The sequence below is a fragment of the Gallus gallus genome, chromosome 3, assembly GCF_016699485.2.
Source record: "Gallus gallus isolate bGalGal1 chromosome 3, bGalGal1.mat.broiler.GRCg7b, whole genome shotgun sequence".
Lineage (NCBI taxonomy): Eukaryota > Metazoa > Chordata > Aves > Galliformes > Phasianidae > Gallus > Gallus gallus.
In genome coordinates, this window is record NC_052534.1 from 71,361,271 (window position 1) to 71,374,806 (window position 13,536).

Below are 13,536 nucleotides of genomic sequence, written 5' to 3' on the forward strand. Positions count from 1 at the left end.
TAATGGGGTAATTCCAGACACTTCAAAGGACTTTTACCCTCAGTCAGAAGTGTATAAATCAGTATGGAAGTAGGCCAAATATTTATATATATTTGTAGTAAAAAAAAATATTTAACAGTATCATAATTATCTGAAGTCATTGGCAGATGTGCTGAATAGCCTAGAACATAACAGAGAATGGAAGAAATAAAACAAACTGCAAAGACAGTTTTATATTAAAAAATGGTTACTTACTCAGTCTGATCTGTATCCCATACAAAGATATTAATACCAGTCTTTTCATTATTCAGAACTCCTTCAGTAACTGCATCCAAATTAACATAACCATCTATTTCCATGTGAGCAGGAATTCATGCTAATTGTACATTAATTCCGAGGATGAATAATTGAGGTATCAGATGCAACAGCTCAAAAACCTAAATCTTGTTTAGTGCTAAAGTAACAAGTTCTAAGCCTTAAGTTAATCAAGAAAACTATACGTAGGTCTTCATTAACACACCAGGAATCAATTCCCAGCTGATAAAATCACAGACCATGCAGGCTTAACTCTATCATACTTAAGTCATTCTGAACACATCTGCGTGTTTCAACTTCCACGGCACTGATAAGGTTATAGTTTGGAACTGCAGCCACATATTGTGCTATCAGTCCTTTTTCCAAAGCAATAATGGAATGCGTGGATCTGGAAAAGAATTATTTTTAAACAGTGCCTACTCTTTGTTGTTTGTTCTGTTTGTTTGGGATTAGCTAGCATTTACTTCTGCTTCTTTCTCTACAGCAATGCTGCACAAAGAGCCTATGTGTATGTGTCCTGCAGCATATGATTGCTCTACATACATACGTGACGCTATGTTGCTTGATATTGTTGCTTATTCATGCTCCCTCTATAAATAGTATCTATATCACAAACCTTCTTCATCACCTATGGAAAATAGCCAAATTCCTGCAAGAAAATATGATGTTTTAAAAAGCTCTAACCACATAAAATAGAAGGGAGCTGGCTAAATAAACTAAGATGCCAAAGCTGAGGAACTACTTTTAACTAAGAGCTAGCTTGTTTACGTCTAGCTGTAAGATGGAAAGAGAGAATTCAGTTCACTAAGGTAGAAAATCCCTCTGTAATTAATAGATAATGAAATCAGAATCTTGAGTTCTACGTTCTGACTGTTGGAATGCCATGGTGGTATCCATGCTCACTGAAGAAACCTCAGTCCAGTTGTTTCTGCTTCAAGCAAGAAGTAAAACCTCCTTCCATATTTGTGGGTAATATTTTTAATACTGCTTTTAAGTACATCACTTCTGGTCTCATGCTTATACGATTAGCAGTGGATAAAGGTCCTAGATAATAAGCATAAGTCTTTACTGTTAGCGTATTTATACAGATGACAGTGGCTTTCCTGCATGTAGTTGATGCACACATTATTTCTGAAAGAAAACTGCACATCTGATCCTTCATGTTGGAAGCTTAAGACATTGGTTGAAAAGCACCGGCAGCTCTGGGCTCACTGACACTGATAACAATGCTCCTATTGAACTGACTGGAACAGGGATAGGAACTTCGCAGTACTTTTCACAGTTCTCCAGGTTTCCGACCCTTGGGTGGAATCAACTGACTGTTTGTCTCCTGTGAGCACTTGGCTCTGCTGAGCTCTCCTCTGACTGATCTTGCCATTGTGAAATGTGACAGCATTTGGACGAGCCACAGACAGTTTTGCCACCGTGGAACTCAACTGACATATTAAAATATACCTGGTCACATGAGCATGTTATAAAGGATTGAAAACTGCGTGTGATGCTTGATGGGAGGCTAACAATGTGTTTTTCTGAAGCTAAATGACATATCTCCATTGGAAAAAATGTGGTATTGAAGTACTGCATTGCACCTGTATATATTCCCTTGGCTTTTGTGCTAAAGAAAAAAATGCAGTGTGGCCTTTACACATAACTACTTCAGAACTACCAGTCGTCTGCTCCTTGCTGCCAGTCAGGCTCGTGCAGCCATTATACAAGAAAATATGAAAAAGTACCGGAGTGATAAAGGAAACCTCAGCCAATTAACAATTACAACCAATCGATACCATAAACTCAATAAAAGAGAGTCTCGCTAATTATCGGAATGTTCCTTTCATCGTGAGAAACAAGACCTTGCTCAAATGTACCTTGCAGCTCTTTCTAGTTGTAATGTGAAGAGAGAATCGATTGTCCCTGTTCCTTGAGCATGCATTCCTGTGATACTGTTCTGCACTCCTAGCAGGCTGCAAGGAAAGCCCAGAGACTAGAAGCAGCTGGCAGTGCAGCAGAAGCACTTAGCTTTGGAAATCTGACATTCAGAAGGTTAAAGCAATGGGTCCGGTGCGAAGAAAGTAGGTGTTTTGCCAGAATTGCCTCTGGGAAAGTTTTTCTGTCATAGACACCTACAGCATTTACTTGTCTGCTGGAATAGAGAAGGGGTGGTAGCCCAAGGGCTAAGGGAATTTCTTTCTTATTCCAATTGTTATTCAGGTTTCAATGTTAGTGTATATCTTACTAAAATGTTATACAAGCTTTACATTCCCGCTCTTAAATTTCAATTGAGTACAGTAACAAGCTGTGCAGTGTCAACACAAAAGCTTAATAAGATCGTATCTCTCCCTGTCTCTTTAGATCCCTATATGAAGACCATTGCTGGTTAAAATTAGCATATTATCCTTACTGGATCCTACTGCTGCTGACAAAGGATTCTGATTTAAAACCCGTCTGAAGATCCTTGCACGACAACCTCCTTGGATAGAGTGCTTTTTATTATCTCAAATTTCCTAATCCTCATTAAAAACCTCACAGAGTCTTCGGTTAACGCATCCTTTCCAGGCTTCAGGATTACTGCTCATAGGTATATTTCTGATATAGATAAAAAGGAATGATTTTTAACCGTGATAAGACAGGTAATGCTGTATTTTGTTAAATCCTTTTTTTTTTCCTGATTCTTTCTTTTTTTTTTAAAAAAAGTTTAATTACATATCAGGCAGAGTGCTTCTGCATTAGCTGCAGTCTTTGGGTGCTCAAATGCTGCAACGTGTTTTGTTGTATGATTTGTTAACACCTACCAGGTGCTTTGCAGAAGACAGAGCAAGATATTGCTCCTGCCCCAGTGACTGCAGAGTCTAAATTGTGCATGATCTGCTGACAACCAGTGCCAAGCAGCAGAGAGACTGTTAGATGAAGTACTGCAGATGTGTAATTGTATATAACGTTTAAGCACATACTTGTACTGTGGCATATCCTTCTCTTTGTCTTTTAATAAAAACATGGGAGGAAAAAAAAAAAAGAGAAGATAAAATGCAGCAAATGTGATTAACTACAAAATTTGGCGTTGTCATAGAGCATAGCTGGGGATGCTATGCAAAACAGTGTGACTTGGGGAAAGAACAAAACATGGGAAATAACAAATTTCCTCTGCAAAAACAGCCAGAGGAATAGAAGGGAATTCTTTTCTCACTTCATTCAAGCTGGCACAGAAAGCAAGGACTCGTTAGTCCTGGTTCATGAAAACATGTACAAGCATTTAAATGTTCCGAGTGAAGAGTCTCATTGACTTAGCAAACTACTTCTTCCACTTGGAAGAATATATGTAATTTCACAAATCAAAAAGCAGGAATGCTGGCCCAAGAGGCAGCGAGCCGTCTCCTGTGGTGGGTTAATATCCCGGGATGCGGAGGGAAACAGAGAGAACAACTCACTCCAATGGCAACAGTGCCCTGTGTACACAGCGCTGCTTTGCGGTTAACACTTGGCTGAGCCTGTTGTATTAAAAATAATCCACTGATTAAAACGACCTCATTATTTTTAGAGTTTCACTGCATACTTAAAATACGAAGCTTCGCTAAGGGATAACAATATCCAGTTTCCTACTGGGAGCGGAAACTGATGACTTTTGAAGTCAGGTAGTTTTTTTTCCATGCTTTATGTACAGAAGGTTTGCTGAAAATGAACTCAGGCCTCCCTCTTTTTTGGCAAATTTCAGTGAAGCGATGCCCTGTTTCAGGAGGAGCTCTTTCATGGCTCTTTACCTTAAGCTCAGGTAAAGCTTCCTTGCCAAATAAGCAGATTTTTCCTTCTCACTACAAACCCTTTTGTCACATATGCATTTTTCAAGTATCAGCTTGGATGTTTACAACTGTTTTAAACGTGGTCAAAGTCAGCACCAGTATTTCCTGCCCTAACTGCAGTGTATAGGGGCAGGGTGTATGCTAACATGACTTTGGGCGATACTTGCATCTATTTCAGCTTTACTTCATTCTATTAATGCCCGTGGATCTTAACGCAGCACTGCTTAAGGACTGGGAGGAAGTTAAGAAAATGTACTCCTTATGTTTTGCAGCTTTCCCTTAGTCACTGTTTGGAAAAGATTAAATAATAGACCTCTTCAGTGTTACGCCTCACATTGAAGCAAACACAACTTATTCCTACTGCCCGTGCTGCAGATTGCCTCATTAAACGATCATTGTTTCCCATGTGCTCTAACTGCCTGCACATGAAACTGTCGCACGCATAGAAAAAATCAGAAGGTATTGATGAGCTCAGGCGGTATCTTCTGTAAACGTTAAAGACGATGAAAGATCTCCTATGCTAAAGGCAAATGCCAGGCAGCAGCAGGACTGCCCAAGAGATTCCTAGTGGCACGGCACGGCACGACCACAGGCTGTCACACGCCTTCTGCAGCCCCATCTCCTGTGGAGCACCGCTGGAGATGTGGGAGGACTGCAATGGTCTGACAGCCATCTCCGCAAGCACCGCAGGACCTGGAAACTGCGCTTCAAAAAGCATGAGTGCTTGGGCATGTGTATCAAATTAAGGAGCACGGAAGCAAAAGATGACACTTATTTTGCAACGTGCCAGTTAGGGTCCCCAGAGGCACAGCAATGCACTGGAGCAAGTACTCATTAGGCTGAGCTAACATCAGGGCTCCCTGATGGCATGCCGGTGCCCCAGCAGCACCACGTTACGAGCCTGGTCAGGATGAGGCTGGGGTTACAAGCCGCCTTTTCCCAAGTCTTGAGGAAGAAGTACAACTGACACAGGTTTGTCAAGGGCAGAGGGGCTTCCGTGACAGCCGGCAGGCGTCAGGCAGAGGAGAGAAAACACGAAAGACACAAGCAAGAAAGGACTTGACTCAAACCCCTTGCACGGCTCGTGGCAACTAAAACCACTGAAAGCCAGGCCGCACAGTCCGCGCGGGCTGGAGCCCGTCCACCGCCCCTCCCCGGCACCCCGCCCGTCGCGGCCGTAGCGCCCGCCCCCGTCGCGCCGCGGGCACGCACAGCCGGCAGCTCCGCCCCGTGCGGCGACACCCCGCCCTCCCTCGCCGTGCGCGGCTTCCGGCGGCGTTTGGCGCGGCGGCGCTGGGGGCTCCGCCCTGAGGACGGGTACGGCGGCGGCTCAGCTCGGGGCGGTGGGGCGGGGCGGGGCCGGGCGGCCCGTCTGGGCCCCTCCTCTCGGGGCAGAGCGGGGAGGGGGCGGCCGGCGGTGGGCCCGGCCTAGCGGCGGGGCGCGGGCGGGCGCAGGTGTGTGCGCGCAGGGCCGCGTGGGCGGACGGGGCGCGGGCGGGTGACGGCGGGGTGCGAGAGCTCGGCTGCGTACCACGTTCCGGAGGGCGGTCCTAATGCTAGGCCTCGGCCCGGTGCTGGGGAGTGCTGGGCAGTGCTGGGCGTTGGGCGGGAGCGCACGTGTCTGGGGAGCTCGAAGGTGTGCGAGGGAGAAGGCGCCTGCGGCGTGCGTAGCCGGACAGCGCCGGTGGCGTTAGAACGTGCGGCACTTCTCTGCTCGGAGGCAGCGGGCTGTCCGCAGGTACCGGCTGCTGCCCGCGGGGGGCACGTGGCGGTGCTGCAGCTGGCAGGGCAAAGCAAGGCCCGCGGGCGGGCACTGCTGGGTGGCGGTGGGTATCTGCTTTGGGCTGTTTTGAGCTGCTTGTCATCTGTGCAGCCTGACGGATGGGCAGTCACAGCGTGGCCTGATGGCCGCAGGGCGCTGACCTGCAGGAAGGAGGCAGTTGGCCGGCGGGTCAGCGGTGTGCGGAGTATGAACGTGTGGGATGGTCACACAGCGCTGTGATCTAACTGCAGCGAGGCGGTGGCCTTGGTCTGCTTACTGAGAGCAGTGCTGAGTGAGGTGGTGTGCAGGTTTGGCGTGCTGCTTGTGCAGCGCTGATACCTGGGCTTCCTGAAGCCTGGGGCTGCAAGGCCATGGGTGTTGGGCTTTTGCTCAGTCACAAGAGAGGAAGGCCACAGAGGTGGTTAGAACAGCGTGAGAATTGAGGCTTTCCTTTTCCTTCCTGAAAGAGAAGGACGTTTCCAATGCAGGTAGCAGGCCAGATGTTCAGAATGAAGTGGTACAATGCTGTTGGCTTTGTGCTTGTTTAGGAGCTATTTTTAACAAGCTTTACCTGGTGATTTGCACGTAGTGGGAAGTGGTTTCTGTGTTGTCAAGACAAGCTCCAGCAGGCAGTGTGGTCACCTTGGCTACATCACAGATGCTCAAGTAGCATTTGTCTCAGCAATACTTGCATGCTAAGCCATTCAGTGAGCTCTGGTCCTTGCAGGGAGGAGGAGCAACTAGTGAAATAATTTGAGATGCTCAGATTGTGTTTTGTTGCTCGTGACAGCAACACAGTCAGGATTTTAAATGGACAGAATTGTCTTCGCATTCTGTTGTTGTCGCAGGCTGTAAGTTTAGAAGTTTCACATATGTAAAATGGCAGAGTTTTTACTGCCAGAACACACTGCGTGAAGAAACAGAAAGTAGGGCCTGAGTATAAACTGCGTTGTAAGAGCTTATTAATTTCTAATTAATTTCAGCTCCAAATCTCAATAGTTTGAGTGCAGACGCTGATATGATCTTCATAATCAACAGTGAGAGATGCTCACTTAAGGTAAAAATGCTCTGTTTTAGCCTATAACGTAAGGCTCCAGTATTCCCTCTGTGCACTGATGTGTGAAGAGATTTCTCACTGACCATCTTTTAGCTGATACACATACACTAAATCACATTAATCTCTCTTCAGATTTAATACAATTTATTGTTTCTGTCATTTATGTGTTCCTTATAATTTGTCATCGTTGCCATTTCTTTTATATTCAAGTGAAAGAAAACTACACAGACACCCCAGTGTGAGATGAGCAAAGCTGCCGTAAAGAGAAGTTACTGCCTCTCCATCTCATATATGCAGTATTTACTTCACTTGAAACAGCATGAACACTGCTCTAACACCATGTGTTGCTCAGGGATGAAATATGCCAACTTCTGTTTTTCTAGGTATAATGTATGCTTTTTACACATATCCTTCACTTAGGTGCCCCCCCATTATTTTTGGTATATATTTCCCACATTTTTCTAGCCTTCTGGCTGGTAAATAACTACGTGTTGCCCACATGCCCTGCTTCTGCACTTACGTGAGAAGATTGAATACTGAAGAGTTGAGTTTACAAAAGACCGTAAATGAATAATAATCATTAACAGGATGGGTTAGCTGGAAGCTGGAAAACAAATCTGTGTACATATATGCCCTGTAAAAAGGGATGAAGTGTCATTGTATCATAGAATCAACAGGGTTGGAAAAGACCTCCAAGATGATCCAGTCCGACTGTCCACCTGCCACCAGTGTTTCCCCACTAAAACACGTCCCTAAGTACAACATTTAAACATTTCTGGAACACCTCCAGGAGTGGTGGCTCAAGCACCTCCCTGGGCAGCCCGTTCCAGTTCCTGACCAAAAAGTAGCCCAAAGAAATCTAGCACTCCTGAATGCTTTTGTTTAGTTAGTGTCTGTTCCAATGAAATAGGTAGAGAAACAACATTTTTCTTTAGCAAGATGTGTTGAAAGAAGGAAGAGGTGAATTAGTCTCAGAAGGCTTTTCACACGTGTAGAGTTAATTATATAGAAGAAGGGAATTTCCTCATGTAATTGAAACAGTTGTCAATTAAGTAATGAATGTATTTTGAAAGAAAGTAGCATTTCTTTCCAAAGGAAGTTTTATTCTAGATCTAGCTTAATTTGATTCTCTGAGTCCCATCTTGTGTGTAAAATTGAAGGCACCCCTTCCATGGTGCTTTGAGCTTGGTGACCTGGGCCCCTTGTAGTCTGGCTGCCCCTTTGTGCCAGCATTGATCTCTGTGAGGCAGTCGCATGTTGGTTCAGGAGCTGAGCTGGCTGAAGTCAGCCCTGGCAGGAGAGAGGCTGAATGGATCTGGGTAGGCCCCAGAGCTGAAGCTGCTGCGGGAATGGGGCCTGCTCTGTGGCTGTGAAGCAGGAGTATAGGCAGGGTGTAGCATCTCACATTGTCCCTACTGGTTGTGGTGTGGTGTTGGATCAATAAAAAATTGCCCTTGTGTCCTCTGTGTTAGCTGGTGGGGACTGCTGCGGGTCCTGGCATTCTGTAGCACCATTTCTGCCCGTCTAGCAGTATCTTGACGGAAGAAAACTGTTACAAAAGAGAGCAAATAAAAGGAAAGAGGCCTGTTGCTTGGGAGGAGAATAAAATAGATTTATAAGAAACCTTTATTAAAATTTTATTTGTAATGTATTAGCTGTTGGCAGAAATTCTTCACTCAGAGGACAGTGAGGCACTGGCAGAGCTGCCCAGAGAAGCTGTGGTGCCCCATCTGTGGAGGTGTTCAAGGCCAGGTTGGATGGGCCCTGGGCAGCCTCAGCTGGGGGAGGCAGCCCTGCCCATAGCAGGGGGTTGGGGCTGGCTGGGCCTTAAGGTCTGTTCCAGCCTGAACTGTTCTGTAATTCTATGAATGTACAACAGCACATAGGTACTGTCAGAGATTGGAAAATATAGTTGCATATGCCAAAATGGATTTCTTAAAAATGATCAAGCAGTTTAGGAAGGAAAAAAAATTCTCCACATAAGCTCCAGAGATGTTTATCCTGATGCTTTGCCTAGCCCCAGGCCTGCATTTTTATACTTGCTGGGTTTAGATCCTTTTAATCGGAAATCAAACCAAGTGGTAGTTTCTGAACATCTCTCTATGTCACCTGGCCCTACTGATCTATGTTTAATGTAATTCTTCACTAGCTTATTATCCTTCAACTTCCTCAGCAATTTTTCATTGGTCTTTTAACTCCACATAATTCTTAATGCTTTTAAAATGTCAAAAGAAGAGTTTATATTCTTACGGTAGTCCTAGGACTTATTTATCCTTCTTTTGTGATATTTTTCTCTCTCCTCTAACTTTATGTAAGCTACTATATCCTAAATTACTTTTAACTCTTTAATTTCCCTTCAGTTGCTTTGCTCAGACTAGAGTATTTATATGAAAGCTGTGCTATGCTTTTTCCTCATACTTCCCAACTTGAGCCTGTTGGCCCATCTCAGCCAAAATAGAAGAAACAATGTCAATCTCAAGGCTATCAAATTCTTACCGATTTTATGAAAATCATTGAAGTTGATAGGGGGAATGGCCCTCAGCCAGCTGGTTACCCTCCTCTTTGTGAGCGGCTGGGGAGCATGCCTGTTTGTGCTGCTCATCATGAGCAGGTCAGTACTGTGCTGAGCTGTGACTGGAGGAATCTCAGAGTTCACATTGCAGACGTGAAGTCATGTAGGGTGCCTGTGTGAGATCAATGATTCGCAACTGCTCTTGACATACCCCAACTGGTTGACTCAGAATGGAGCTCTGTAAAGTCCTAAGTTATGCGGAGCAGGCTTCAAGCTGTGCTCATCAGTGAAACTTTGTTAGAAGCTCGTGTCTGTGCTGATCGACACACGATGCCAGGGCTTGGCAACAGTGAGTTTGTTGACATTTAATGTCTGTTGGCATAACTGTAAAGAGGCTTTATTTAAGAGGGGGAAAGCTGCAGAAAAGGAATGTATTTTTAAACTTCACTTGTGTCTTACGGCAGCCCCATGCTGAAATTATAATTTGATTATATTATTATTTTTTTTATTTTAGAAGAGATCAGGAGTATTAGCACTTTTTATTCCTCAACGGCTTTTCTAAAAGATGGTTCAACAGGATGTTTGGGGAAAATGTGACATTATTTGGCTTTGGCATTCTAGCAGAGCTTAAAGTGGATCCAGAATGCTATCTTATGCATTTCCTTCTGCTCTGAATGTCAGGAGCAATTCATGTTGTTGACAGCTATGTCAACATGTGAAGCTGAATGAAGGACAGGGACTAAACAACAAGCTAATAATAGAGGAGGCAAGGAAGTGAGAACTGAACACTTCGTTAGTAAACTTTCTCACTGTCATGAGTAAGAGGGCCAAACAGTGCAGCCAGCCTTATCTGTTCCTGCATGCGCCTTGTTGACAGCGTTCTAACGGAAGAGAGCTGTTCATATGTGCATTTTGTGAGTATGAGAAGTTACCCAAGTAATATGCATGCTGAACTGCATACAAAAGCTACTCTGTTTCCTATCTATTTTGCTTATTCGTATACTGTAGTTTAAACTTTTGCTTTGAAAAGAACTCTCAAGTATGGCCCCATATCTACCCATTCCGTATGGCAAAATATGGCCCCACGTGTTCCCATTCCAAATGGTAAAAGTGCTTTTTGTCTCCCAGGCAATGAAGAGGCATCATGTTAATTGCTGTTTGATACGTTTTCTGCAGTTGTGGAGTCATGGCTGTTGGTTCAGCGGTTACGACATACCCTGAGATACACTAACTGGCAACCCCAGCACAGGCTGTTGAAGACATTTATTCTGAGATATGCTTAGTCATCTCTGTGCCAACCCCTAGCAGGTTGCGGGCACTGCTCCTTGTTTTTCCTAGTAAAGCAGTCAAATAAGCTAATCTGGAAGCCAGCAAAAAACAGTCTGCAGTAGTGGAGGGTGTGGTTATGCAGTGCTGTATTATTGCCCTGCCGTGTTGCGTACCGCTTGCAGAAATCAGAGGATGCAGTCCAAGTTCTGTTGTGTGGTGGTAAATCTAACAGTTTACATCATGCAGGTATGGAGCGGCTGCTAAATATGGGACAAGCATGTGTAAGAGGATCTTTATTAGTAGGGAGTATGATAGAGCCCTTCTGTGTCCTGAAAAAGAACATTCAGCTATGAATATTTCTTCACTGTTGTAAAGGTTTACTACAGAGACTCATCTTTATTTTGGCTTTTCCTAGTAGTTAAACCTGCTTGTTTGTTTTACTTGTGGCTCAGTTTAGGCTGTGTAAAACACATTGGTGTCCTTAATTGTGCCGAATTTTTTTTCAGGATGGCTGTCCATGCAAATATGTTGCATCTTGAGTACAGTTGAATTGTTACATAAATTAAAATGTTTCCCTTACCAGAATTGAAATGCTTTCAATGGGGACTTCTGCATCTGATGCCTTGACTCTTCTGAAGACTTACTTTGTTGCGTGGCTTAAGAGAAGATGATACTGTTAATGAATTGTGAACATCCTTCAGGAGGCTGGCTACCCTTCAATGATTGGTTAATGCTGTCATGGACAACTTCAAAGGGTAATGGCAGTATTTCTGTGAAGCTGTTCAGTCTAGTTCTCTGATCTGGGAAGGGCTGGGTTAAGTTTTTAGTTTAGATTAACTGCCCATAGCAATTTTGTTTTACTCTGAATAAAAATCACAAATTAGAGTAATAGGTTTGCTGAGGTAGCTGTCCAACTCCCTATATTAGCTGTCTTTGAAGAGTGTGTTTATCCTTCAGACTTAATTGTAGTCTAGATATACTTGAGCTCTCTTTAAATGAAGTAATCTGGGTCCTGGGAACAGTTTTGGTGGGAATTGCAAGCAGTGAAGTAACTTAAGTTTTGTTGCACTGTATGTTGCTGCAGCTTGTCTAGGTATCCAACCAATTATTTCAAAAGTTGGTTTTTCTTTAAGTGATTTTAAAACTGCACTACAGATAGCTTTATTTATTCATTTGGAAACAGCTTCTGCAGTAGTTTACTGTAGAAGATTTAGTTTTGTACTTGACTTCATGAGTCAGTGAAATATATTTTCTTTTATTGCTCTTGGTAGATCCTTGAAAATAATACTTAATTTCAGTATTAATGTTTTTGTTACTTGAGGGTTAGTTTTGGCTAATGTTTCTTCATAATCTTCTTTTTCAAACGCAATAAGTGGTAAGCCACACTTAGTAACCTGCACATAAATAATTGTCATAAAATGTGATGGCTTGTTAATGTTTTAATAGCAGTATGTTGTTTAAGAGGATATTTGAAAGACTAAAGTTTGTTTTGTAGGACATATTTTATCTGCTCACTGTGTTTCTTCATTCTGTTTTGTCAGCTCTATTTCAAAACACCACAAGCTGTTATTGCACCTTATAAAGGACTCCTGACCTTTTGCATCTTCATGAGTCATATCTAGATGCCACCAGTGTTTCCCATGTTAACAGTTCTGAGCATGTTTTACTATATGTGCCTTCGGCGCCGAGCTAGGACAGCTACAAGAGGGGAAATGAACAGCCGGAGGGCTATTGAATCAAACACCCGAGCCTTACCTATCAATGTTGAGATAGTTCAGTATGCCAAAGAAGTGTTGGATTTCAGCTCTCATTATGGTAGTGAAAACAGCATGTCTTATACCATGTGGAATCTGGCAGGTATTCCAAACGTGTACCCTAGCTCTGGTGACTTTACTCAGACTGCCGTGTTTCGAACTTATGGGACCTGGTGGGATCACTGCCCCAGCGCTCGCCTGCCATTCAAGAGGACTCCAACCACCTTCTGTAGCCAGGACTATGTGGAACTTGCTTTTGAGGAGCCAGTGTATCCCACCGCAGTGCACATTCTGGAAACGTATCATCCTGGAGCTGTAGTTAGGATTTTGGCGTGCTCTGCAAATCCTTATTCACAAAACCCACCAGCTGAAGTAAGGTAATTTTTCTTTTTGTGCTTTAGAACACTCCTTTATCCTATATGTTAAAAATTTGACCCACTAACTTTTTGTTTCTATGTGCGTTTAAATCTGTGGTGACCTGTCTTTGTAGTGACTTCAGAGATGTGGATTTACTTCCTTGTATCAGTTAACACAGATCCTAATATCAGATTTAATTTGGATAAGGACAGTTTGTGTTGGAATTTTCTGAGCAATAATTACTGCGTATGCTCAAAAGCCCCTTGTGAAATGGCAGTTCTTAGTAAATCTCCAACAATTATGGAAAATTGCCCAAAAGGGACTCAGGATTTGTGGATGCAGTATCACCCTGCTGCAAGTAACCATAAACTCTTCTCCCTGCGTGCTGTAGGCACTGTAACACATTTCATGTGGAAATGAGGCTAAAACCAGAAGTATAGAATGGTTAGACAGAAGGTGATGTCATCTGTCTGATGTTTATTTTTGATCTGATCAACAGGTGTGAGTTGCACTTGACTTTAGGCTTGTTTCGCAGACCAAAAGCAATCCATTTGTTTTTCCTCATAGCTGCAGCTTGTGATGAAGTTCTAGTTTGGGAGCTGGGGAGATGGAGTTGGGGAGGAGGAAGAGTAAGACCTGGGGAATAGCAAGATGATAAAAGAAAAGCGCAGTTAATGAGGTGTGAAGCTCATAGTGAGGAGGTCTGGAAATACAGTGGATAGAGAACATGTTAAAGTACA

At 43.6% G+C, this 13,536-nt stretch overlaps 1 protein-coding gene across 6 annotated transcripts in view; it reads left to right on the forward strand.

Annotated features, from left to right (window-relative positions):
* The first annotated feature begins 5,340 nt into the window (after positions 1 to 5,340).
* Positions 5,341 to 13,536, forward strand: part of FBXL4 (F-box and leucine rich repeat protein 4) — a 57,296-nt gene continuing 49,100 nt past the window's right edge. For 2 of the 6 annotated variants that reach the window (XR_006938995.1, XM_004940360.5), the window contains exons 1-3: positions 5,341 to 5,402; positions 11,269 to 11,440; positions 12,227 to 12,816. Coding sequence is in view for 5 of the 6 variants with exons in the window: in XM_004940360.5 (XP_004940417.1) it covers positions 12,308 to 12,816 (509 nt within the window). In the remaining variant the exon portion in view is untranslated. Of the gene's footprint in view, positions 5,824 to 6,922; positions 10,331 to 10,863; positions 10,932 to 11,268; positions 11,441 to 12,226; positions 12,817 to 13,536 lie in introns of those variants that run through there. The other 4 variants (XM_025149048.3, XM_015284670.4, XM_015284669.4 and 1 more) reach the window with 4 other exon arrangements.